Source organism: Lonchura striata, chromosome Z (assembly GCF_050655825.1).
Source record: "Lonchura striata isolate lonStrDom1 chromosome Z, ASM5065582v1, whole genome shotgun sequence".
NCBI classification, from domain to species: domain Eukaryota; kingdom Metazoa; phylum Chordata; class Aves; order Passeriformes; family Estrildidae; genus Lonchura; species Lonchura striata.
Genome location: NC_140740.1, coordinates 25106178 through 25132711, shown reverse-complemented (window position 1 = coordinate 25132711; position 26534 = coordinate 25106178). Strand labels below are relative to the sequence as shown.

The 26534-nt window shown below is 39.4% G+C and overlaps 1 protein-coding gene across 15 annotated transcripts in view; it reads right to left on the bottom strand.

Annotated features, from left to right (window-relative positions):
- Positions 1-26534, bottom strand: part of PALM2AKAP2 (PALM2 and AKAP2 fusion) — a 280598-nt gene that overhangs the window by 201916 nt on the left and 52148 nt on the right. For 5 of the 15 annotated variants that reach the window (XM_085567945.1, XM_085567946.1, XM_085567952.1 and 2 more), the window contains exons 2-3: positions 22755-22835; positions 6932-7062 (exon numbers count right to left, since the gene is read on the bottom strand). In XM_085567945.1, coding sequence (XP_085424071.1) covers positions 6932-7062; positions 22755-22835 — 212 coding nt within the window. Of the gene's footprint in view, positions 1-6931; positions 7063-22754; positions 22836-23020; positions 23250-23318; positions 24681-26534 lie in introns of those variants that run through there. The other 10 variants (XM_085567949.1, XM_085567944.1, XM_085567950.1 and 7 more) reach the window with 7 other exon arrangements.

Sequence of the window (26534 nt, the reverse complement as noted above, 5' to 3'; positions counted from 1 at the left end):
GGAGAGGTGATAAGCTTATATTGAGCTTACATTCACCATCTATTTTGCATCATGTAAGCTTACAGTCAGCATCTGTTTTGGTCTCTCAGGTTAAGTGTTTTTCTTGGAAGCTGTGCTTCTTCTGCACTTCATTTTATTAGGCATCTTTCAGTTCAGCACTCTGAGATGGGAATTGCTGGGAGGGAGAGATTTTTTGCGTACATTTTCTAACTGCCTGTGGGAATCTTTACAATTAGAGAGTTTTTGGGAAAGCTGTAAAAGGCAGGCCTCAGAGACAGAAGAACTGAGATTAGAGCTAAGTGGTGGCCATAAGATTTATTAGTAGAAACATTACATAAGAAGTAGAAAGTAAGGACAAATAGAACAATGGTTTGTTCTATGAGTAGAGGTCACACTACAGATGAGGTTGAACAAAGCTTTATATGTTTTTAATTTCTTGAACAGCTCTGTTGCAGAACCAGATCCACCATTTTTTAGGCATTTTTCAAAGAGCACACAGGCAAAACTGAAAGAAACCCCCCCTGTTTTAATTAGAAACCCTGAGACAGGACAAATGGAAGGTCTATTCCAATTCTTCACTTGGGGCAAAGGTTAGTTTCTGTCTCTACAGGTGCAGGAATTAAGTGGGTCCCAGCAAAAATCTTCACAGCATATCACACCCAAGAACGTGTTGAAGAGTCTGAGACTGTAGCAGCAAGTATGCAGATGTGAGAGATCACAGGTCACGCCTGATGCTCCTTGTTCATCGGTGGAACCTGCAAGCTCTGATTTTATGATATTTATAAATATGTCAATTGTTGCTTTTGTAGAGCTAATTTTTGGCAAAAGTGTGCTTTTTGTTTTGTTATGTTATAGAAATCCTCTATTGGATTTTCAAAGGTGAAATTTTTATTAAAGGTCAAAAGAAAAGTTTTTAAAATTATATATATGAGAGGATCTTTTGCCAAAAATTAGCTCCTGAAAAGAATGAAGCTTTGTACCTTAGCTAAGGGAACTTTTTAAAATAGGTTTATATGTATTGGGTGTTTTAGTGGTGATACAAGTAGTGATACCTTGCATACTTCGGTTTGTACAACAAATGATGGACAAAACTATCAAAGAAGTGTTTATTATACAACAGAGAGGTAGAACATGGAGTCACAGAGACTTCTCTAAATCTTACAGAGATAGTGGATGAATGTATAGACATGGAAGAAGGTTTTGAATTAAGACCTTAGAACTAGCAAGACTTTCGAACAACAACTTTTAATTAATATCGAATGACTTATGCCCTTTAAACTCAATAAAGTTTCACAGCATTAAAATTTCTGTGTTGTAATATAGCAATGCTTAATGCAAGAAAAAAGCATGCTTGAAGCAAGAAATAAACAAATATGTTGTAGTAAAGCAGGCTAGTTAATAAATGACACAGTTATGACAGTTTCTTTTTAGTTGAACCGAGAAGGCGAACCCTTAAAATCAGAGCTTTTTGGGAAAGCTGCAAAAGGCAGGCCTCAGAGGCAGCAGAACTGTGGTTAGAGCTAAGCAGTAGCCATAAGATTTGTCAGCAGAAAAGTTATATAAGAAGTAGAAAAGTAAGGACAAATAGAACAATGGTCTGTCTATTAATGCTTGGACAGAATAACTCCCTAAGCTACAGAAAAGTATATCTAGCAAGGTATTAGGAAGTTATAAGCTTAATAATGGAGCTCTGTGCATTGTGTTTTAAGGCTTACAAGCAGGTATTGTATTCTAAATAAGCAAGCATTGCTTTAACAAAAGGTACATGTGTTTGTAGTGGTTGGAAGGAACTATTGTCAAGATACTTTTGCTTTGTGTGATTGGTCAAAAAAATTTAAAGTAAATTGTAACATTAAGTTCTTTGTCTGCTGCAGGGGATGTGAGCTGCTGGCATCTTCCCATTGTCATAAGCATGTAATGAGACTGATGCTATAAAATAAAATAGCTCAAGACATGTTCCTCAGCAGTCCCGTCCCATTCATGATTTGTACATAGACCCCTGGCAAGTGATACTGCCCACATCAGCAAGACAGCAATAACCATCAAGGATGTGCTTGCCCCAGGAAAGAGCTCATGCCCTATGGGCCAAAGCACAGACCTTCCCATTTTTAACACTGGAGCTCTCCCTCCATGCTGGACCACAATGGAAAAGTTTTCTCTTAGAGGTGATACAGCAAAGGCTTATCACCAGCATGCAGAAAGGTGAAGCATTTCACAACCCCAAAGGGCTTTAGCAAGCATTAGTACCTTGGATGTGCTGACAGCTGAGTAGTCCTGAGCAAAGAGCAAAGAGCACTTACTCCTCGGCCTGTGTCCTGCACTGCTTCACCTGCAAGAGCCATCACAGTGCTGAAGTGCCACTAGTGGCTCTTGCGTGTACATTTTGGGGATCCAGAATCCACTGGTTTAAATTGTCTGCCTAGTCCACATGTCCAAAATGGCTAAAATAATAATTAGTCACTCCTTGGAGTTGTTTGGCACGTCCTCATCCAAGGTGAACAAATTCACCTTGATTACTGATTGGATATGTTGATTACTGGAGGGATATGCCACTTTGCTGAACATTTATTTCACTGGTTTTCTTTACTCCAGGAATTACAATAAGTCCAGTCCTGGTACTTTGGGCAGGTGTTCATCATCAAGCAGGGAGATATAGAATATTTTTTGTTTCTGTGCTAACCAAAAGTTTCAGAACAACAAAAACCCTTCACTTTTTGTAGAAAACAGAAGCCACCATCTATGAACTATAATTTAATTTAATATAACACAATAATTTTGGGAGCATTTGAAATGCTGTGGAAGATTAGCAGGCTTTGGGTGGGCAGCTCTGTTCTGTGAATATTACCTGTATCATATTTAGATGTCAAATGCCAACTTTTCATTCATTGCTGCAAAACACCCAGACTACCATGTGGTAAAAAAAAAACAAAAAAAAACCAACAACAAAAACACAACCATGGGAGGCATGCAACACATTGCAGCATTTGTTTCACCTACAACACACTGTCACAACTATGTCTGTGGAAGTTGATTGGGAATCTCTATCAATGCTATCCCAAATAATTTCTTTCAGGTCTGTGATTTGGAGAACAAGTTTAGGGGAGGGGAAATGCTTTTCATTCATTTTTGACTCCTTTATTATAATTTACTCAAATTTAAGGTAGCTGCAAAAAACAGGAAATCACTTTTGTACTTTGTAACAATGGGAAAGATACTCAGAAATGTCTGCCTTCCTCTACCACTGACTCAGGATCTTTACATGAACATAAAAAACCTAAGTTATTTAAAGTTTGTGTGAAGAGATATCTATGTCTGGCTTCACTCTGACAGTGACACAATGCTGCACTAGTCTTCCAGCCAGGTTTCAAACATTTAACAAGATTATTCCACTACTGACAGACAACCAATCCACTAAAGACTCCATGAATGTTGAATAAGGGATTCAGTCTTCCTAAATTCTGTTAAGTCCATTGGACCAACCACTTTTTTAAAAGAAATGCAAGAGGAAAAGGATTTTTACATGAGGCATCTTGTGTTATTTTGAAGACTGAAGTCAGGCAAGCAAGAGTGCTGGAAATCCAGGACCAAAATAATTCAGCTCTTTTAACTGCTTGATTTTCATTTTGCATTCTTGGTTTACAAGGGTTCTAAACATATTAAACTAATCCCAGTTATCAAATCACTATTCTGCCTGTAATCCACAGTTTTTGCAGAATTTTACAGAATCCACAGAATTACACCATTCATATGCCTGCATCTTGTCCTAATCTTACATTCCTTGTTTTTTATCTATGTACATCATGTAGTTCTATACCCTCCTGATGGAAACTAGCATTATAATAGCATTAAATTATTTGCATTGCATTATTTTTTCTGCTTTATTCCTCTTTTTTTGATGCTGATATTTTCCTCATTAATTGCACAAAAATGCTGAGTAATGTAGGCATTTGTCTTCGAAATGCTTTTGCACATGAGGAAGCTCATTAAATCATTACATTTACACATGTCTAAGCTGAGTCATGCACATATGCTTACAAGCTACAAGCTGAATATATGATTTCCTGTATCATGATAAAATAATACAGAAGTCTAATAAATAAGAATCAGTCTGTACTCTTATGTATTTTTACTGCCTTAGCTGAAATTAAGCACTTCCCACACAAAGGAGATCTGGTTACACTAGCTTAAGAATAAGCATTAGAACCATGTTTACATCTTATGAAATGTATTTTTTTAGTAAGAAAGTAACTTAAAACTGAACTAGAGCGAGCAATACCCAACCAAAGAATTTGTGTGATGTGAAAGGCCTTAAAGACCATCCTCAAACCCAGTGCTAACTTTACTGTTTCTCAAGGTATTTTCAAAGGTATTGGTCTTTTCTGGATAGCACACATCCTTATGAGCTACATGAACCCACTTACATGAGGCTACATCCTTATTTAGGAATGCTAGTCTGGCCTCAAACATTCTCAGTTTTCTGTTCTAAGGGCCACAGTTCACTGAGCTTCTCAGACCTACTGGTTACAGCTGGCCTGTAAATAGCGATGGATACTTCTTTTGTACCGTAGTTGTTCATGTAGTAAAAGCAGGGATATGAGAAAGGAACCTTTTTGAGTGCTTCAGTGTGTGTAGAAGGAATGGTGCTCTCTGTCATGATGATGGGATGCTCTGCTGCAAGAGAAAAGGGATGACTTCCCATCCTTAAAGCAGGGTCATGGGTACTGGCTACCAGCAGGCATTGGACATTGTTCCTCACACGTAAGCTCCACCCTAACCCGAGAAAAAATGCAGAGCATTAATTTTTAATAATATATTATGTATTTTTATATATTTTTTTCCAGCATGTATGTCCCAATACTTTTTCACAGATATATTGATACTGCAACTGCTCTATGCTTGCACATATGATGCAGTGCGACAATAATGAATATGCAAGATGCATGGCACAGTGGTTTTAGGGTCCTGTGGTATCAGCCTTAGGGCTGGTTTTGAGGTAATTTTCTATCCTCCTAATGAATCAGCTTAGTCTGTCCTCTGTTACCTTTGTTGAGAGGTTTTTTTCCCAGGGTTCCCCTGAACAGTACAGAGTGGACTTTCAAAGGGCCATTGATTCCCTGCAAACATGAACAGATGAACAATCTCCCTGTAATTCTCCCCTTTGAGTCGTTCCTGGGAATTTGGAAGGAAAATGTAGTGCATAGACAGCAATAAAAATACTTTCACAATAAATCCATGCTACTCCATTCCTCAGGATAATGTGCTTGATGCCTCCTTTCTTCTTGCCCCTTCTACAGCCATTTACCTTCTTAGCCTATCTTGATGGGCTCTGGATATGTCATATTGTCATGGATGTAAATAGTAATTAGACTAATGACCTCAACCTCTGCTGTCTAATCTCTACAGTTCAGATGTAATATTGTCTCATATAATATTTTCTCATTTAAATTAAATTACTTTTTTACTGGTTTTGGAATTCCCTTAGAAAGACAACAGGGAAATTAAGTATGTTAGTAAGATTTTGACACAAATGCCACCTCAATTTGGGAGAAAGCAGCTAACCTGTCATTTGACAGATAAGTGGTCACAGAAGAAGAGAGTTCCGTTACTTTCGAATATCCAATTTTTGATTTCATGGCTGCAGTTAAGGAAGCAGAAAAGCAAATCATAGGAGCAAAGGTTTTACACAGTCCTTCCTTCATCCTACACTTTGAACTAATAAAACAAAGAGGTTTCACTCCCTTCAGTGGTGGAACTCATATAGCTGAAATTAGCCACTCTCTGACATGTTTTGCTGGATGGGGTCAGGGCTCTTAACATCTTTCAGCACTAGATGAAATACGTATTACAGTACATGTTTCTGAAGCACAGTCCATGTATTCTTTCCATATACAATATTAATTTATGAAGTAAAACATCAGATATCATATGAAATATAAAAAGTTTCAATTAACATGAATCAGGACAAAGACTAGTAGCATGAGGTAACTCATACATTCATGCTGATCAATATCTTTCACATAGTAGTTATTTAACATTGTCCAGGCTTAGGGTAGGTCTGCTTGTCTGTATCCCCAAAGAAACATTTTCATTGACTTCTCCAAGAAATTTCTCAAGAAACCTGCCATAAGGCAAATTGAGTGCACCAGATGCTAAGTTAATACCTCAACCTTTGGACTACTGGTCCTATTCCCTTTTCCTGTTGTAGCCTCAGCTGACATATTTGTAAAACTTGTGTTGCCAAGTTTCACCAGCTTTTGCGAGCTGAAAAAAATCTAAATTTACATAACCTAAATGGTAGAAGAAGCTCTGGAATTTGCCCTATGAGGATTAAAAGCACTTTCCTTATGAACCTTTTATTCCTTTAGAGCCCTTAGTTTGCAACAAAACAAGGAAAAACACAAAAAAGAGGACAAATGTCAACTCAGACTGCAATGGGAAACTGATAAAAGGAAATCACTCTGACACCCAAACCTCGCTTCTGAAAGCAGTAAGTATTTGATCTGGTGGTGGCATTGGCTGTTGCATTTCAAAAAGTCATTTGCACCAGTGAAGTGAGTGCAAAAGGATGCTCTCCGTCTTTGAACTCATTTTGGCTGTAGGAGGTGTAAAGGAATGGAGAATCTCTTGGGTGTTGATCAAGTCATACACATGCATCTGAAGAGGGAACTTGGCCTTCGGTTTAGCTATCTCATGAAAGAAATCCATAAAAGTCCATTAAACACAAAGATAACACAGTGTCTCTATCTTGAACAACATGGACATTTAAAAGACAAGTGCTGGGTGAATTTGGCTGTATGCGTGACTGCCTTTTACAGTCTTGCCTGGGCAGCTGCCATCAGCTGCTGCCAGAGATGGGGACCTGGGCAAGGAAAACCTCCAGCCTTCATGGGAGTGACTGTTCTTAGGCAGAGCTAAAAGAAGCTGTCCCTACCTGTGTATGTTTTCTTCCAGCTTTTTCACCTTCAGATCATCCTCTTCTGACTGCTTCCTTCTGGCTTCTTCCTCTTCTGCAGAGCCAGCAGGAATTCCCTGTAGCAGCCATTTTTCCCGAAGAGCTTTTGACTGCAATGTAAAAAAATCCCATATCTTAGGTATAGACTGAACAAAAATGATCTGAAGATTGAGAAGAAGCTGTCTTTGCTTGTCCCCACTGAATTTCTGCTTACTGCTTCAGGCAGTTGCTAACAGCCAAACAATCAGCTGTTTATTTAGATGTCAGGTCTTTCACATCGAGGAGTGTCAGTTTCACAGTATACAGTTTATTTACCATCAATGCCTTAATATGAAGTTCTTTCTGGTTCCTAATAAAACCAAGAGTTTAAAATTAGCAAATTATCAAGTCCTGTAAGAACTGAAATTTTTGAAGTGTGTATTTCTTGTAACTAATAAGGCATGTGCTAGAAGGACTAAAGTTATAAACTTTTTAAAGCTTCAAAAACAAAAGATCTGTGTACTCTAAATGTAATGTTTTTCATGGAGTGTAAAATTAATCTCCTATTAAATCAATCAAAGATGTTTTTGTTTATAAAACAGATATGTTTTCACATATTTACAGGCAGACAGACACAAGTATACATAAACATGAACATGCAAATCATCTTGTGGGCATACACAAATTAGAACAAATTAACAAAATTCTTCCAGAAGATGTGGAAGGGTTGCCAGGACACAGCAACACTGTTGCAAAAATCATCAATATCCTTCACCAACAGAATTATTCCTGGGAGTATTGTTGTGTTATCTACACTGAAAATGTGGCTACAACCTCACTTGTTCCTGTTTAATGCAGCTGCAGCTTATCCAGAGTAATTCACCAGTGGAGGTGGACTGGTTGAAAGCCATTCTTTACACAGCATACACGCCTATATTCCTTGTCTGGTCCAAATCCAACAGAGGGATGCAGCAGATAGGATGAGGAACACCAGGAGCTCAAAGCTAAACAGGACTTTGCCCCTTGGCAAGAAGGAAATTGAGCTGGTGGAAAAAAATGGTCAGCCAGAAGACTAACCCAACTTTCCCTTGCATTGATCGGTAAAGGGCAGAGTTGCAAAGTTATTGGCAATGCTAGTTCAAGGAACCAGCTCCTTTCTGCAAAGAGGAGTTAATCAGGAAACCATCAGTTCAAGGAAACTGGATTCCAGAGGCAGCCCAAACATACCATATGTGTCTTATAAATGCCATGCTTGCTGCTGGAATGAAATCTGACTTGTGCAAACTAAATATAAAGGGAAAACATTTACCACCAACAGCAAGCTTCAAACCTTGCCCAAAATAGAAACATTTTTGACATGACAGACAAGGCTTTCTTGCCTTGTGTATATATATAGACATAGTATCTATGCACAAACTATTTTTGTTACTCCATGACCTATTTGATGTCAGGCAATTAGATTTTAGTGAGGCAGCAGACATAAAGCAACACAAAATGTACACAAGAATTATACTTTATAAGTTACTCAAGCTTTCACTGGTCCTAACTGTGCTGTGCATGAGAGGATGTCTAGGTGGATTTAAAGTGATTTCTATGTGAATTAGGACTTCTGCATAACAGAAAAGGTCTCATGCTCTTGCCTTATGCAGCCATGTTTAAAAGTTAGACTTGCTGATGCTGGTGACATACTTTATCTCAATGAACTCAGCTTTGCTCATGGCTTCCAAGTTGTTAGTTGCCAAAACAGTATAAGTGGCTATCTTCAGACACAGTTTCTGCAGTTTGCTACTCCTTGTCCTGACACTACCATCTATTAGTGCTTTCTGCCACACTTCATGTACTGGTAGTGAAATTATTGTGATCAGCCAAGCTGATTACCAGCAAGAATTTCCATCACCTCATTCAGACTCACCATCGTACAGAAATGTCCCTTCAGCAGAGGACTCTCTTGTCATCATGTGTACAAAGAAACAAAGTGAGACAAAGATGGATTTACAGGTCTTGAGGGGCTAAAATTTAACAACCTGTGCTTTGGCCTTTAAAGTCTCAATAGCACAGCTCAGTGGGTACCTGCTGGGCTAGATCCAGCAAAAAGCCTAGCGAGGGCTGACTTCTTTCTAGCAAATTGTTGCCTTATCTTTCAAATGTGGACCAGCTGCACAAGGAACTATGTTGCACGCATCTTACTCAGCTGTGCTCTTGAATTTGAAGTCTTGAATGACACTCACTTGGGAAAAAAACCCTAAGCTTCTAAAGACCAAATTCTAAACATGAAGACAGACTTCTCTGCTTTAAACCTGGTTCAGATATGGTTCCAGCAAAAAAAAAAAAAAAATAAAAGCTTTGACAAAGTGCTGCTTGGACAGCACTGGCACTGAAGACATTAACAGTTGCTTTTCTCCTACTCCAGGAGGACAGATAAAATTGAAGCTTTTCACAATGTGCTTTTACAGAGCCTCCATGCTGATGCTCACACAAGGAGAAGCCAGTCCCTTCTGTACAACTACTGTACACTAAAATTAAGGTATTTTGTACAGCCTTTGTTTTGATCTTTGCTTATATGAAACACTTAAGCTACAAGATCACATGGTTTCTTTTCCCCTAAAACCTTTTTTTTTATTATTTTAAACCTATTAATAGCATGAATTTGAAACTGGAAAGCACCAATGGGCTTTTAAAAAGACATATTTAGAGACAAGAATGCTATGATCTACTAAAAATCCCCCCTCTTTGGTGAAATGTCAGCATATTTTATCTGAAACAGGAAAACTGAAAGCTTTGATGTTTCTGGCTCTCTTTTTCAGATGAAAATTAAGACATTTGTTAAATACTATGCTGAGGAATTCAGACAAGAGGGATAAGAAATGGAAACATTTATAAGTGTTTTTCTTAAACTGCAAAGAGTCTATTTGCCAAGCTGCTGAGGTTGTGTGTATTTATGCACTCACTGCAGATGCAATAGGCTTACAGGCAGGCATACACCAGGGGATGCTGGTCACACATCTGCTGTGCAGGAAGCATTTTCTCCCCGGCCAGGTACCTGGTGTAGGAGTGGGCAGGGATGGAAAAATCTCTCACCTGCTTTGAGCAAACATTTCCCGAGGAGGCATTTTCATCACAAACACGTGGGGAAGGCCTTGGTTCATATGAAGAAACCAAGGGTGGGTAATGAGGCAGTGGTAGAGCTGTGCTGGGTACTCAGGCACAGCTCCTGGATATAAGACAGCCCACACCAAAGCAACCCAAACAGATGCAAAACAGAGCCAGATGCAGACTGGAAACAAAAGAGAGTTTGCTGTCATCTGTCCTCCATAGATATGAAATTTGAGTTATGCTTCTTAAAAAAATCTTGCAAAATCTTATCCCAGGAAGAATAGGAGGTGTTTCCCAAGTGTGCTAAAATAAGGTTTGCATGAGGATAGAACCCAAAAATACATATCTGTTCAAAAATATTGTGCATTTGCTTAACAGGCTGTGATTAAAACAGCCATAAAATAGTATTTCAGCATTCTCCTTCATTATCTGCTATGAGCTTTAACTCTTCTCTGCATTTTAAATCTCCTTTATGCACTACAGTTGTGCTGTATTATTAGATATTGTCCAAATGATAAAGAGCTCTGAGAGTGGCCACATAACTACTGTAAATATATGGGTATTTGTACTCCTCATTACCATACTGGAATATGAGAATATTGTGAATATGCTGTACTTTCAGAAGGAAACCCTTTACTGACAGAGCAGCAGCTATGCTATGTACTGTCTGGTATAAGCATTCCTTCATTTATGGCAGGAGAATAGTTTCTTCAGGGCTAAATCCTTCAGCAGAAATTAGATTATATCATTAGAAAGGTTTCCTGTTACTGAAGTAGAAAGGACACTGGGCTTGGGATTCTCTAGGTTGCCACTGCTCTCAGGTGATTTTGCTTGTCTGCACAGAATTGAGGATTGGGATTGTAGAAATAACTTGCAGCTTCACTTTGCTTAGTTTGTTCAAGCATAGGAAATCCAACTGACATCTGCACCATGCAAAAACTGAAAAAAACAGGTCACAGTTATGTGAACAGACGATAGTGAGGACATAAGTAAGTGAACAACTGTTGGACAGGACAGAAAGAAATTGTGCCAAATGTCTGAATGAAGCAGACACAGTGATGGCCAATGCAGTGGTGCACTGCAAACTTACATGCTAACATTTATTACATGCTTCCATTTATTCCACTTGCATGCTTCAGGACAGTGAAGCCTGAGGGTTTTAAGTTGTTTACATTTAGTGCTAGCAAGGAAATAATGCATAGCTTCTCAAATGCACACAGTAGAATTAATACTGTATATGCAAAGAAAACCTTTACTGTTAGTGCTCATTTTGCTTTAATGTTGCATCAAAAGTTTAAGTACCAGAGGATATTTTATTACAGCAAATAAACCTTTTAGCATCCTTTTCATAAATCATTATGCCTGTTCCATGCCACCTCTGCACTCCCTGCTTTGTGAAAGTCAATTATTTCTAACCATGAGTCCTGCCAATTTTGAAACAAATTCCATAGACTTTTTTCAGAAGAATAATAATTTGCAGTCCTACATACCCGTGTGACAGTGTCTTAATCTGAGGCCCACATGCATTTTCCAGACTTGTTATGATTTTTTATGACAAGAGAAGAGACCCAGTCCTTGCTGTGCTGCTACCCTTGAGGTAGTCCCTTAAGCCTTCGTGTGTTTTTCGTACTTGCAGATGTTTAGGGGGCAATCAGTACTATCTCTCCTTAAAAGCAGTGCTTGCTGAAGTGGAGCACTCCTCTGTCTCCAGAGTTCAGGAAGATGATAATCCTGAGAAGAAACAAAGGTCAAAAGTTGACCCAAGACAGCCTCCAGTAAAATATGCCTGTTCTTGTGAAACACTTCTGGATATGGACTGTTCTGGGTAATTTTGGTCTTCTGTGCCCTAGAAAACAGCCACTAATGATCCCTGGTGTAATTCCACTGAAATCAAGTAACTTTGTCAAATTGAAGTTTTTTGCCAGAAGTCTTTGCATTTTGAGGCTTGAAGACTATGAGACATTAACATTTTAGAGATGAAGTTGTTTATTAATATGAAATTATTTTCTCCCTTTATCCATTCAATATTTGTGCCATGGCACACAAAAGGTTGGCTCTTTAAATCTACATATAACCAGTCCATGACTACTAAAAGAGTGCAATGAACATTTTTTGTGCACCACATCTGTGAATCAGATGTTACCCCCAAACTCTCCCACTGGGATGCTAGCGTAACTGGCTGCATTTCAGATTCATTCTCTGCATTGCAAAAAGTTACTTTGGTACAAAAAGGGTGTGGTTTTTAGGCTGGTGTGGAGCTCTGGAGGCAGCAATGAGTCTAAGTTTGCTGTTTGGCAGCTACCTGGAGCCCCCCCCCCATCACCCAGTGGACCAGCTACAAGAGGGAAAGCTTCCCAGAGCAGCAAAGCCTGTTCTGTTTGTGCATGCTCCCAAGCATCTGCCTGGGTTGATAAAATTGAGTTTGTAAGGGACACAAGTGCAAGAACGGCTGTTGTCAAAAATGCTCTGGAATTGCTCCTTTGTCCTGTCTACCCTTTTTTCTCCCCAAACACAGCATTTCTGCATTTCTTGCTGTTGTATCCTTGTGCCACTTCTCAAGCATCCACCTGGCTCTAACCCACCTAGTACAGGCCACCCAGCATGTCAGGGTTTGGCCTTCTGATGCACAGCCCTGTTGCCAGCATTAGCAAAGAGGTCACTGGGACATGAGGTACTGAGATTCTAGAAAGACTTGTTCCTTTGCCAGCAGGCCTTCTCTTGCCTTTAAAAAAAAATGGAAAAAATACATGGCTGTAGTGTGAGTAGGCATGTTCATGTTAGATGCCCTTAACCATTTGTGCATAAATATGCAAATACAGAGAGGGGCTATAGACACGAGCTGTATGATAGGTAAGTCCATCTGGAAATCAGCAGCTTCCCAGAAGGTATTCCTGAGTGATGCTGTAGTATTTAATTTTCCATTAGGCAAATGAAACAATCTGCCTATGCTCAGAGTGATGCAGAATTTTCCTATGTGGGTTTTCACTGTGTGAGAATCTTGCAGAACAAAGGAGAGGTGTGGTCCTCAGCAAACACAGGAGCTTCTACTCTGTTCTGCTCAAGATGGATGTGGCCTTGTATGGTATGACTGTCCCTGGACCGGACAAGCAAGTGATCTGGTTTTATATAATAGCAAAACCTTTTGTTGCCTTTCCATCTAAGACACTTGCTTTAGTCCAAGGAGCATGTCTGCATGATAGATGGATATGATTCAAGCATTGCTCAGACTAGAGAATTAAGCCAAGCTGAAAAACTTGCAGCTTTATTGTAGTCTTTACTTGAATCACATTGTCATAGCTTTCATATGTATGATGCAACAAAAAAGCCCCCAAAAATGTCCTACTTGGTGAAGCTTAGCCAGCTCAAGAGCAAACAGCATGTTTATAAAGAGTAAACATTATACTTTAGAGTTGCCAGTTTGTTGCTGTTATTCTTTGTTCAGGAAATGAGCAAAACATTTCTTAGAAATATCTTAAGGAAGTGATGTCTTCAAATTTTTTTAAGGAGGTTACGTTTAGTCCAAGAGTTGCAAAGGTGTATAGAAGTCAGTTAATGTGTATTCATGACACAGAACATTAAAACACATTAACTTAACTTTTCCCATCACTTTTAGACCTGTCCACTGTAATTGACAACCTTTTGTGATGAGGCATTGGAGACTGATGGAATAACCTCTTCTTATGTTTCTTCTCAGCCACACAGGTATGGGTAATTTACCTGAGTTTCTCCTTTTCATAAAAATCCTTACTGCAGTGGACTACTGAGGCCAGGATCTCGAGGGCAGTTGGGTCACCAAAGGGACCAGTGTTCTGCCTGTCTCCAAAAAGCATGTCTCCTCTTTCCCTACAACTCCTGGAGTAACAGAATTTTGATACAGCACCAGTGAGGCACCAGGCTGTGGGCATAATGGGGGTACATGTGAGGAGATGAAAAAATAAATAATAAAAGAAGAAAGTAAATAAAGAAATAAAAATAAACAATGGACACTATTATAAACCCCACCTGGAATCATGACAGCCAAAAGACTTTGCAGAGATTATCTTTCCCCCTTGTTTTCTTGCTGTAGCAGGTCCATTTGGATGCCCTTCAGCTCTTCTGAGTATTTACATAGTCACTGCTTTTTCTCAAAGCAAAGATTCAACACAGCAACAGAGCAATCAGGAACATGTAACACAGTGCCACATGTCTGCAGAAACATGTGAAGGAAGACTGACATAACTGGCATGATTTGTGCTCACTTTGGGAAGGGCTGCATCTTAGCTGGGTGCCTGCATGACAAGGTACGTCCTCAGTGTGAGCCACGTGCAGCTGGAGCTGCGGATGCAAGGAGAAGGAATATCTATGGCAAATGACCTGACATAAACAACTGGTTTATATCCTCTTCCCATTCATTAGCAAAATCACCAGTGTAAACTTTCTGAGTATATTGTTTTTAAATTGTTCAGGTCCCATTTATTTAACATTGTCAATCAAGTAGACAGTTGTTTCCAGCAAATGACCTGACATAAACAACTGGTTTATATCCTCTTCCCATTCATTAGCAAAATCACCAGTGTAAACTTTCTGAGTATATTGTTTTTAAATTGTTCAGGTCCCATTTATTTAACATTGTCAATCAAGTAGACAGTTGTTTCCAGTCAAAGATGAAGAGGACAAATTAAAACCTAAGCTCTTTTAGCTTCAAAGGAAACCCACCACAGCAAGAGACATTGTCAAGACTCTACAAGAGCAGACACAAAGTTTGTATCTCTCTCATTCAGATCATTCATCAGCTACAGAGAGCTTTCCTGTATAGATTAGTTTCACTGACCGAGATCACAGGTATGGCCCAATACAAGGTAAGTGTTTCTAACATTTGTTAAAGACTTTAGATGACATGGAGATGAAACAAAACAAACACTAAGATTACAGTTAAGTCAAACACAGCTTCTTTTCTACATTTATTTCCTAAACATCCGGTCTATCAGAAAGTTCTGCCTGAAGTAACCGGAAGATACCCCTTCTGAAGAGTTGTGTTTTATGTTGGAGAGTTAGGGTTTATTTTTCTGTGTCTCTCCTTAGGAACTCTGTGTAAAATTTCAGATTTTTCATTGCAGGATGATAATGATGGTTCTGTTCAATTGTTTAATATTTCACTTGTGGCAAGGTTAAGCACCATAATGAGAATAAACTATAAACAAGTGCCAGTGGCTGCAGCAGAGGTGAGGGAAGGGATGAGGAGACTTGGCTGCCCCAGCAGGCAGGCACCCTCAGGGACACAGCTTGCAAAAGGGGATGCTACAATGAGGTCCCATATGAACCAGCTTGGGAGAAAGTGTCCTGGGGGTGTGTCATAGGATTCTGTCCTGTCAAGAATCCAAGTATATTGGGATGAAGTTTTGCATGAGATGAACGTGCTCCTGTTGGCACATAAATTGCTTTTTAACTCCATGAGAACATATCTGATTCCCAGGGAATTTTGGAGCTAGAATAAAAAACACTGGCAAACTATCTGAAGTTTCTGGCCTTCATGTGGTTGGGCTGAAGACTGAATAAGACACCTTCTTAAAGATACACATGTGAAAAGAAGGACCACGGTTTTGCCTCCTGGCGCCAGAAATTTAGGTATGCTTTGTTTTTCCCTGTGGGTACTCACTCCATGTTTACAAAGGAAGTAAAGTGTAGTTGTGAGACGAGTAAAAATTAATAAAAAGATAAACTTTTTTAGAATAGCTTACCATCTGAGATTTCAAAAATCTTCAAACCTCTCCCCTCAAAACAAATAAGTTTTGCAAATTATCATTTCTAGAGAGCCACAGTTGTTTTTGTCTCCCAAAAGAATATTTTCCCTCTATATTTAGTCTCTCCTTGGCTTCAGTTTATTACTCCTTCACACATACACACATCAGTCAAAAGAGGCAAAAGGAAAAGTTATGTTTCAGAGACTCTTTTCTAGTCTTAAAATTTCTTATACTCATTATTTTAAAAAGATAGATTCATGTGATGTAAATTTGATTTTGAACATGTTTCAGGCCATCAGGAGGAGCTGAGGTTGCAGAGAGCTACATCAACATAGGCTGGCTAAAACAAAATCTGCTGGAGTAGCCATGAGGTGCTCAAAGGACCTTGCTATTGCTTGAAACCTGACTGCTAATTTCAACGCATTTCAAGGAAGTCCTGCCTATATGGTATGTTTATTTACATGATCATCCCAGGAGAATTCTGCCCCAGTTCAAAGAACAACTCACACACAATATTTCTCCTAAATAAAAGCACAAGTCATAGAGGGATCATACAGAATAATTATGTCTGTGTTTCAATGGCATGCAAGCAGATAAGGAACATGAGTTAAAGGACTAAAGCTCTCATCTCTCTATGGTAAACAATATGTGTAGCTGGCCTGGATAAATGATTATATTTTTAAAATTCTATTTTTTTATTACTGAAAGATTTTAAATGGGGATAGTTACTTAGTTTTATGATCTGGAAGAGAGCCTCTTAATTCTCAGTTTAAATCCTGGTGTGAGACAAACTTCTCAGGACAAGGTGGACATTGGCCCAAAGGTGCTAGTACACAGAATGGGACAAAGAGGGGCCTGTGTGCCCTGTGCTCTCAAATTGGAAATTTCTCTCTGAATTAGTTCTTAACCTCTCCATGTCCCAAAAGTGCTGATGAGGCTTTTTACAGACAGTTAAAAATGAATTTATGCTCACAAGCCCTGTTCCTCATGGGGGACTTCAACAACCCCAACACCTTTTGGAGGGACAACAGCAGGGCATAACCAGTCCAGGAGGTTCCTGGAATGCAGTGATGATCACTTCCTCTTCAAGTGATAGAGGACCCAAGGAGAAGAGGTGGTGTGCTAGATCTTGTGCTTGCCAGCAAGGAGGAGGTGGTGGGAGATGTGAAGCTCAAGGGCAGCTTGGACTGCAAGGGCCATGAAATGGAGTTTGAGATCCTTAGGGCAGCAAGGAAGGTGCACAGAAAGCTCACTACCCTGGACTTCAGGAAAGCAGACTTTGGCGTCCTCAGGGATCTGCTTGGTTGAGTACTATAGAATAAAACCCTGCAGGGTAGAGGTGCCCAGAAAAGCTGGTTGGTATTCAAGGATCGCCTTCTCCAAGCTCAGGAGTGATTATCCCTATGAGGAGGAAGCTTGTCAAATATACCAGGAGGTCTGTGTGGATGAACAGAGATCTCCTGGACAAAGTAAGACATGAAAAGAAAGCCTGTGGAGGGTGAAAGCAAGGACAAGTGAAAGCAATTCCTCAAGGTGAGGAATACAAAGGGATTGTTCAAGCAGGCAGGGATCAGGTCAGGAAAGCTAAAGCCCTAATGGGCTTAAATATGGGCAGAGATATCAGAGGTGACAAAAAACGCTTCTAGAGATATATTGGTGATAAACGCAAAATTAGGGAAAGAAAAAGGACACATGGTTACTTAGGACATGGAGAAGGCTGAAGTACTTGATGACTTTTTTGCCTCAGCCTTCACCAGCAAGTGCTCCAAGCAGACTGCCTGAGATGCAGAAGGCAAAGGCAGGGACTGGGAGAATGTAGAACTACTCTCTGTAGTAGAACATGAAGTTCAAGACCATCTAAGGAATTTGAAGATGCACAAGTCCACGGGACCCGATGAGAGAGCTGGTTGAAGAGGGGGGTAAGTTGTTATTAATTTTACTTGAGAAATTATGGAAGACTGGTAGTTGCCAGTGACTGGAAAAGTGGGAAGATATCCTCTGCCTTTTAAAAGGAAAAAAAGGAAGGCCTGTGCAATGACAGGCCAATCAGCCCCATCTACCTCAGTGCCTGGCAAAATCATGGAACAGGATCCTTCTGGAAATTATGTGAAGCCACATAAAAAATAAAATGATTTGTGACAGCTAACATGGCCTCATTAAGGGCAAATAATACCTGACAGATTTGGTGGCCTTGTACGATGAAGCCATAAATCATTGGTGGATAAGGGAAGAGCAACTGATGTCATCTTCCTGGGCTTGTGCAAGGCGTTTAACACTGTTCTACATGACATCCTTATCTCTGAACTAGGTTTTGGAGAATATTGCACTGACTGTGTAGGGAATGGAGACTGTATGACACCATCAAACATTTTTTGTGTGCTTGGCTGAGATGCCATTTGGTTTAAGGATTAATTTACTTGAAAATCATAAAGGGTTTCACTATAAAGAAATAAAAAAGTTCCTTCATTTGCAAAAGTTATCTTTTTTTTTTCCCACAATGTTGTACATATATTGAGAGAGAGACAGACATATCTATTTATATTTTCCGACAGCAATTCTTTTAAGAATAGATTAAATTTGGGACAGTGATATAACTGGAACTATAAAATTAAAATTTATTTATAGATAAGATAGTTTCAGCTAAAATCATACCCTAACAAAATCTCTATAGGAATGTGAAAAGATTTTCCTTTTCTTGAGAGTAAAGATGTAATTATGCTTTAGATTGTGCTCATGAACTGCAGTCTTTAAGAATCAGATGTTAAAAGAAATAGGTCCCTAATATTTATACCACTCCAGAACTAATATAACTGTGGAAAATGGATTTATTTTAATTGTAATACTTGAAATAACAGCATAGTATTTTTATATTCAATGAGGAGGTTTTGTTTATTCTGTTTATTTTATTACCCTTGGCCACCAAACAGAGCTCATTGAACAATAACAGAAATTCTTTTCAACTAATTACAGAGGCAGGCGGATTTGGGAAGAAATATTGCTATTCTGGAGTTTATTCAAAATAGTAAATCTTTTTAAAACAGGTCTGCCCAATTGCTGCCTAGCTGGACAAGTTCTTAAAACAATGATTTGTTGCTTGTAGGTTGTATTCCACAGTTCAACTAATCAATCAAAATAAATCTCAGTCTTTCTCCAGAAACCAAATAATTTTGATAGATACTGCAAAGAATATGTTTGATGTAAGGCAAATTTTGACCACTTCTCCAATTTTAAAAGATAGAACCTGGTAACACCTCCAGTTCCCATGGATGAGGATGCCCCTTTTGTAGGTGTATGGCCAAGAAGTTGCTGAGGTATGAAGTTTAAACTCTATCTATCATTAAAAAATAACAACAAAATTACAACTCTCTCTGTCAGTCTTGTGTTATATGGAAGAAAAAAATTATTTTAATATTTTCATATTTTCCTATTTTAATATTTTCATATTAAGGACTGGAATGAAGTTAGGAGACCTGTTGTAAATTGACTCTTATTAGAGCAAAAGAGCATGTTCAACCTCAAAAAATGGGGCTTCAAAGCATCTTTATATCTGTTCCAACACCTAGGTCCTTTCCAATGAAGACATCTGATTTTAATGTAGACAAATACACCTCCTGCCTTCAACAGAGAGCCCCAATGCCCCTGAGGTACTACACAGAGAATCTGTCCCCACCAATGTCCTTACTTTGCAGTGATTCACAGAAGAGAGGATATGGTTTCACTGTCAGCAAAAGGGAATTCAGCTTTTAGAGCCTATACCTCTCTAGATTATCTACTGCTTCAGATTTTCACATTTGAAAGGTTTCACTTGATTAACACTGAATCTCATATAGACCATTAATAGCTGAGCTACACCTTTGCTCCAGTGTCCTCAGCACTGGCCTCATACTCAGGAGTCTTTGTAAAATGTGTTGCTAACCCTAGTTTACATTCAGTGCTGACTTTCACTAGATCTGGTGTTTGCAGGGTTGCTCTGCCTAAAGCAGTGGGACAGCACCTGCTGCTGCCTTATTTTCAGCCAGATGTGTAAAAAGCAAAAAAATGAATGAACTGGTAGTAAAGTAATTTTTTCAGGGGTCTAATTGGCATCAGCAACTTGAAAACTGCAGGTAATCAGCACAAACATTTGCAATAAATTATTTCTATTAGATATTTTTCCAATGTGAATAAAATTTTCTGAAATTAACAGAAACCCTGTAGCTTCCAGAACCTTTATTAGGTAACCAAACATGCTATTTTACACAGTGCATTTTAAAAAGAAAATTACTCTGACATTGCACAAAAATGAAGCAAACCCATTGAATACTGGCATGAATGTCTTTGTGTGAATTCAAGCTGTTATGCTTGTGGGATCAGCCCAGATACTGCAGACACAGGATTAACCCAGATTTCACTTTCAAAGGTTTCTTCACAGCAGATTTTAATGAACACTGATATGAAATTCTTACACTGTATATGGACATCAACAGCCACACAGAATTTTGAGTAAATGCAAGAGCTTCTCAGGGAAGTCTGGTCTTTTAACCTGGATGTATGCCTTGCACAGAATTAGATAAAATCCACATAATTCAGGATATGAATCATGTTCTACTTAGCACTCCAAGGGAAAATAGATGCACTTATTTTGGTCTGGTGTGTCAGACTGGGGAGCCATCTCAGACTGTGGGACTCTATTCATATCAGACTTGGAGCCCCTGACTTGGAGAGGCTGAGGACAAGCAGGATGAGGTGAGGGAAAGCACTAAGGAGGTGGCAGGGGGATGCGCATTTTTGCAAATGAGCAAATCAAACTGGCAGGAGAAATGAAATGTTGGTCAGCACTTCACTAAGCAACCAGAACACTGAATGATGTATGAAACAAAAATGCACTTTTCTTCATCTGTCTCCAAAGAGAAACAGAAACACTACCAGCCACTGCCTCTCTGTCCATTTTTAAACATGTTTATTATTTTAATTTTAGGAAGATTCTAGCAGCAATGGGGATGAAATATGCAACCTCACTTAGACCTCTGCTATCACCTCATTCAGGTCTCCCAGCACACAGTTGCTTGGTGGTACAGGCATCTCATAGAGCAGCAGTCACCATGACCACTCCTATAAAAGCAGCACAGTTTTCCTCTGGTGACAAGTGATGACACTGAATGGAGAGGTAGTGAAGATTTTATCATCTCCTGATGCTCACCCTTGCACACAGCATTGCAGACCTTAAGTCTGACTGTGATTTTAGCTGAAAAAGCTGCCATTTTAAATGTCTCTGCCATTAAATTTCTGTGCCCTCATCTCCTGTTAGCTTCCTGCATGATTACTGCTCTTACTCCAGCCTGTGGGTTAAAAAAAAAAAGAACACAGCTATTTTTCATGTGTGCTCTGAAAAAATCCATGCAGCAAAACTGAATCTCCTCTAGTGGCAATCAACATAGCATAGCCAGTCTACATCAGCTGAGGGGCTGATCCCACTGCACCACCTTAAGGGGTTTTGCTTTTCCTATGGGTGATGATAAAACATAGCAACAGCTATATCAAAGTAAAACAGGTGAAGCATAAAATTGACAGAATAATCTATCCAAAAGGCTCTACTTAAAAGAATTTCTTGAAGAATCGTAATGTAGTTAGCTTGGAAACAGTTAACATGCTAAAAGGAGTCATCAGCATGGTAGCAAAAAGGAAAAAAACAAGCATCATGAAGGTGCTGGAACAGTACCTTACTGCTCTGCTGCAGCACCTATAGTTATCAAAAGAAATACTCCCCTGCCTATACTCAGTGGAAGCCTGAACAAAATGGCAATTTCTGTTGCCCCACAGAAATGCAATTACATATTTGACTGGAAACACCAATGTTTGACATCCACAGATTGGTCGTAAACTTGATTGGGGCATTTGTGTAGGCTGATATCAATTACTTGGACTTAACTGCATTGTGTTTACCAGAAAAAGAGGAATAATTTGCAGAACATGACTGCAGGGTCTTGGAAAGGCAGGAGAAAGATCCTGCCTATAGCATAACTTGCATTGTGGTCTACAAGTGCATGTGTGCACAGAGATATTCTGCACATCATCGCCTGATGCAGGTGCACTGTTCAAACACACACACACACACACACACACACACACACACTTATTCCACAAGCAACCTAAATATCTTAATTTTAAAAATACAGCTCAGCTCACTTGCTGTGAGGATAAACTGCCCAGTTCTAATAATCTTTCTCCAATATTTTAATCACTGTAATTCCTCAGACTCCCCAACTGAATTAATATAGCAAGATCTGACCCATAAATTCTCACCAGTTACAAAAAGATCACATTTATGTTTTTGTTCTTATCTTTGCTATGCACAAATATGCTCCTGACAGGAGGAATAAGCAACAGAAACAGCAAGGATGGCTTTCAAATGATGCTATCTGCAGCTGTCATGGAGACCAACAGGGACTGGGATTGCTCGGCACCCTGTTAAATATCAAGGCGTTTCTCCATGTAGACACACACATATGCATCAACACCTTCCCTGCATGTACATACATGCCCATTTTATTATGCCATGCACACCTAATAACTTCATTCTACAACAAAATCTTTACACACATACACAGATGCATGCTAACACTCCTTCTGCAATGCACACACACAAAACCTAATGACAGCACCAGAGAAATCCAACGCAGCTCTGCAGGCAGAAAGTGCTGGCTGAAGCCATGCAGTGCACACCCAAGCTGCAGCGATTGGTGTCTCATCATTATGTATAATAAATAACAACATTTAATAATAACAGCACTGCTCTTCTGCCTGCACTCACACCCTCCTGCTCCATGCTCCTAAACTGTTTAAACATGGTCCTGTGCATGAAACACATGGAATGAAAAGCAGGCAGGACATGATCACTGCAAGAGACAGGCTCCGGCAGTGAAAGCTGCTTCATGTCAGAGTGGGCTTTTCCCAGCTTTCAGATGTGTGATCTGCATGTCTAATAATGAACAGATTTAGTCAATCCATCATTTCTGGCATCAGTCCCTTACCTTGAAATGCTGCAGCTGAAGTATCTGGTCCTCAAGCTGTTGTCTCTTGCCTTCTATTTCTGTCTGCCTTTTCCTTTTCTCCTTGGAAAAATAATTTTGAGAGAAAGAGAGAGAGAGAGAGAGAGAGAGAGGGAGAGATGGGGGAAGAGAGAGAGAGAGAGAGAGAGAGATCTCGTCAGAGAAATGGAGGCTTTAAGGGTAGCAGATTCGTAACAGCATGTAAGCAGTCAAACACATCTGTACAGATTACACCAGTCCCATTTCACCTGCTCCTCTGCCTGCTGGTATGCAAACGGCACTGTCCTGGGAAGATGCCAGCCCCAGACTGGCTGGTTACTTGCCAGTAGGAGAAATTCTCCTCGGTTGCTCCCAGCAGCCGGAGCAGCAACAGTGCACAGTCCCAGAGGAGGGGAGAAAACAGGCATAACAGTTGAGAGAGAAGTTAAAGGGACAAAGATGTGATTTTGCATTTGAGATGCTGGCACCAAACCCATGGATAGTGTGGTGCAGTCGTGTGACAGCAAAGTGTCACAAAAGCAGGGAGGAAGAGAGCAGACTGCAGACCTCTTTTTCCTCCAGCAGGGTTGGTGGTAAGGTTTTCCCTGGGCTCAATGGGGAGAAGATGTTCCAGCGAGATTGCATGGGATTTACATACAAAGTAAATGGGATTGGCAACATCCAGCTATCTGTGTTTAACATTCAAGTAACCAGCATATGCCAGCAGCTGGCCCTTACCAGGTCCCTGAAGCTGGAGTGACCAAGTGGTGGCAAGGACAGCACAGTCCCTTCCACAGCTGAGTTGCTACAGTCCCGTTCATTGCTGCTCGCCTGTGCCCAGGCTGCTCCCTTCAGCAGGCAGCAGACTCTCTCAGGTGTTTCAAGAGGAGAATGACCTGCTTTTCCCCGTGCAACACCTTCTTCTTAAGCAGGTAAACTGTTTGCCTTTGTCAGCCTTCTGCACCTTCTTGGGAGCATTTCTCCTCATCCATCCGTCCATCCATCCATCCATCCATCCATCCATCCATCCATCCATCCATCCATCACCATCCTGGACCAGGTTCCCTCTCATTTTTGTAGCCAAGACAGAAATAATGAGTAATAAATGAAGGCAGTCAGCCTCTGTTTTTACTGGAACAATGGTTTTTATTTCTTATCTGCAAAACTTTTTTTTTCTTCTTTTTTTTTTCTATTTAAATATTAAATATAAGTAGCTGTAAGGTTGAGTTTGAAGATATTTGGGGATTCTTTACATCCACAAAATAGTTTTTCTTACCTATTTCTAGGTGCCTTACTGATGCTCTGGGAATTCTCTGCTTTCCAAGGATTTCAAACTTTCATGCCTCATCCTTAAGAGTATATGATAAGATTCTGCCTATGCAGAATTAATCATCAAACAAGGCATTTTGGGAGGAAAACATTGCATTTACAGTTTACAAGGAAGATCGGGAAACTCTAAAAAAATTATTAGTTAATGTCAAGCTCACTGAAAACAAAACAAAACATGGAGGTAGAAAACTGCTTGAACCACTTCTGCTGAAGAGCTAGATGTCAGAATTGTGATGGAAAAGCTGGAGTAGTGGACCTAGAAGAAGCAAAGTAGCTATATGTTGCATACATCAAGCAGTTCTGTAATGTTTTGCACTCTTATGTGCTGATTATTCACATACATCTACATTTACACACAGTCCCCATTGTCTGCAATATGTAAGACTACTGCTGAACAAATATATCCTCAGAGAATAGAATCCTAGAATCACTGAATGGTCTGGGTTGGAAGGGACCTATAAGACCATCTTGTTCCAAAAAACCTGCCAAGGGCAAGGTCACTTTTCACCAGAACAGGTTGCTCAGGGCCCCATTCAGCCTGACCTTGAACATTCCCAGGACATCCAAACCTTTCAGGCAACCTGTTCTAGTGCCTCACCACCCCCACAGTAAAGAATTTCTTCCTAACATCTAATCTAAAGCTACTTTCTTTCAGTTTGAAGCCATTCCCCCTTGTCCTGTATCTGCATGCTCTTGTCAAAATTCTCTCTCTGTGTTTCTTGTAGGATCCCTTCAGGTACCCTACAATCAGGTCACCCCTTCTCTTTTTCAAGCTGAGCAATCCCAAATCTCTCAGCCATTTCCTAGGAGAGGTACTCCATTTCTCTAATCATTCTCCTCTTGCTCCAACAGGTCTGCTGAAGTTGTTACGGAGTAAGAAAATCTAAATTTCCAGTAACTAAAATGTCACAAACAGTGCCTATCTTGATGTCTCACTGGTCTCCGCACACAGAAGTTTTCATTTACAAACATACCGGCATACAGAATTTGTGTGCATCTTTAGAAATCCTTCTGATATAGAACTATGATCTGTGCATCATCACTCCTATCCTCCAATGTGCATTAGCCCTTTCCATTCTTGAAGTGAATAGGGTATTATATGATTATAGGGTTAAAACCCAAATATTATTCAGGGACATCTCTTGCCTTTTTTTTCCATTTGTGATACTAACAGTGTACATGGACTCTGTATAAAACCAGAATTTGTTTTTTGTTTTGTTCTCAAATAGCTGGTCAGACATGGACAAGAATAAAGTAGTTCTGAAAGCTGTTCCAGTTAATGGCTTAATATTCTTAGAATAATTCTGCCTGTTTGTGTCAAGCTGGCCAGGTGAAAAAATGTTGGATTTCATATATGTATGCATTAACACCCCACATTTGACACTTCATAGGCCAACATAAGGGATATACATCTTCACTGCTAAGTGATCTAGATTGATAAATGCATCTACATATATATATATACATATGTTTATATATGTTTGTATGCACACACACACATACACACATATATATACATATATATACATATATATACACACAAACATGTATATATGCATATATTCTACCATCCACAAAAACCTTGTCACTAAAACACGTAATAGAAACCACCACAATATATCCTTTGACTGTTTGTGTCATGCTGTATAATGGATGCGACAAGAAAGCCTTATAAAAGATACATGAAAACTCCTTTTCTTTTTGAGAAAAAGAAAGCACTTAAGAGTATTTTCCCTGTAGGCAGCAATACAGCAGACACTAAAATACTTGAACTACTTACTAACTAGTGGATTTCTGTGGAGTTAAATTGGAATATTGCTCATGTTTCCATTTCACTGGCATTCAGGCAGCCTAAGTGTGTATGCCTTTACCATCAGATTTTGTATAACCTATGGCTGAGGAAAATGATAACAAAAGTACTCTTTTTCTTTTTTTTTCCTAAAGACTGTGCGAATCAGCTATCAGCACAATCTGCCTTCAGGTCACTATATCACATTCCATTTAGGTTTATCCTAGTCACAATGACTTCGCATGTTTGTACTGGAAAGAGAATAAAATTAATTCACTGAGTCAGAAGTGGGTAAGGGAGTAACTAGAAGAGCCTGGAAGTTATGGAAATGCTTTATTTTTCATATATTGTACAGGAAGTATATATTGAACCTGCTGAAGTTTAGGGCTATATGTGTACCTGATTTATGTAAGCAGGTTTTGGTACAGTAGAAGACAGGACTGGATGACAAAAATCCTACCAAAACCATCATGTCAAGGTTTTTAGACATCATGCCATTCTCCACTTAAACAATTCTCTAATTCAGTACTTTACTGAAAACATGGGATTTGAAGCGCATGCTTAACTTGAGCATTTGTTAAGGCACTTTTTACGTGTAAGCTAATAAATCTTCCTCATTACTATGTTAATCTACTTTTTTCCAAGTATTCCTGCTAAACAACAAA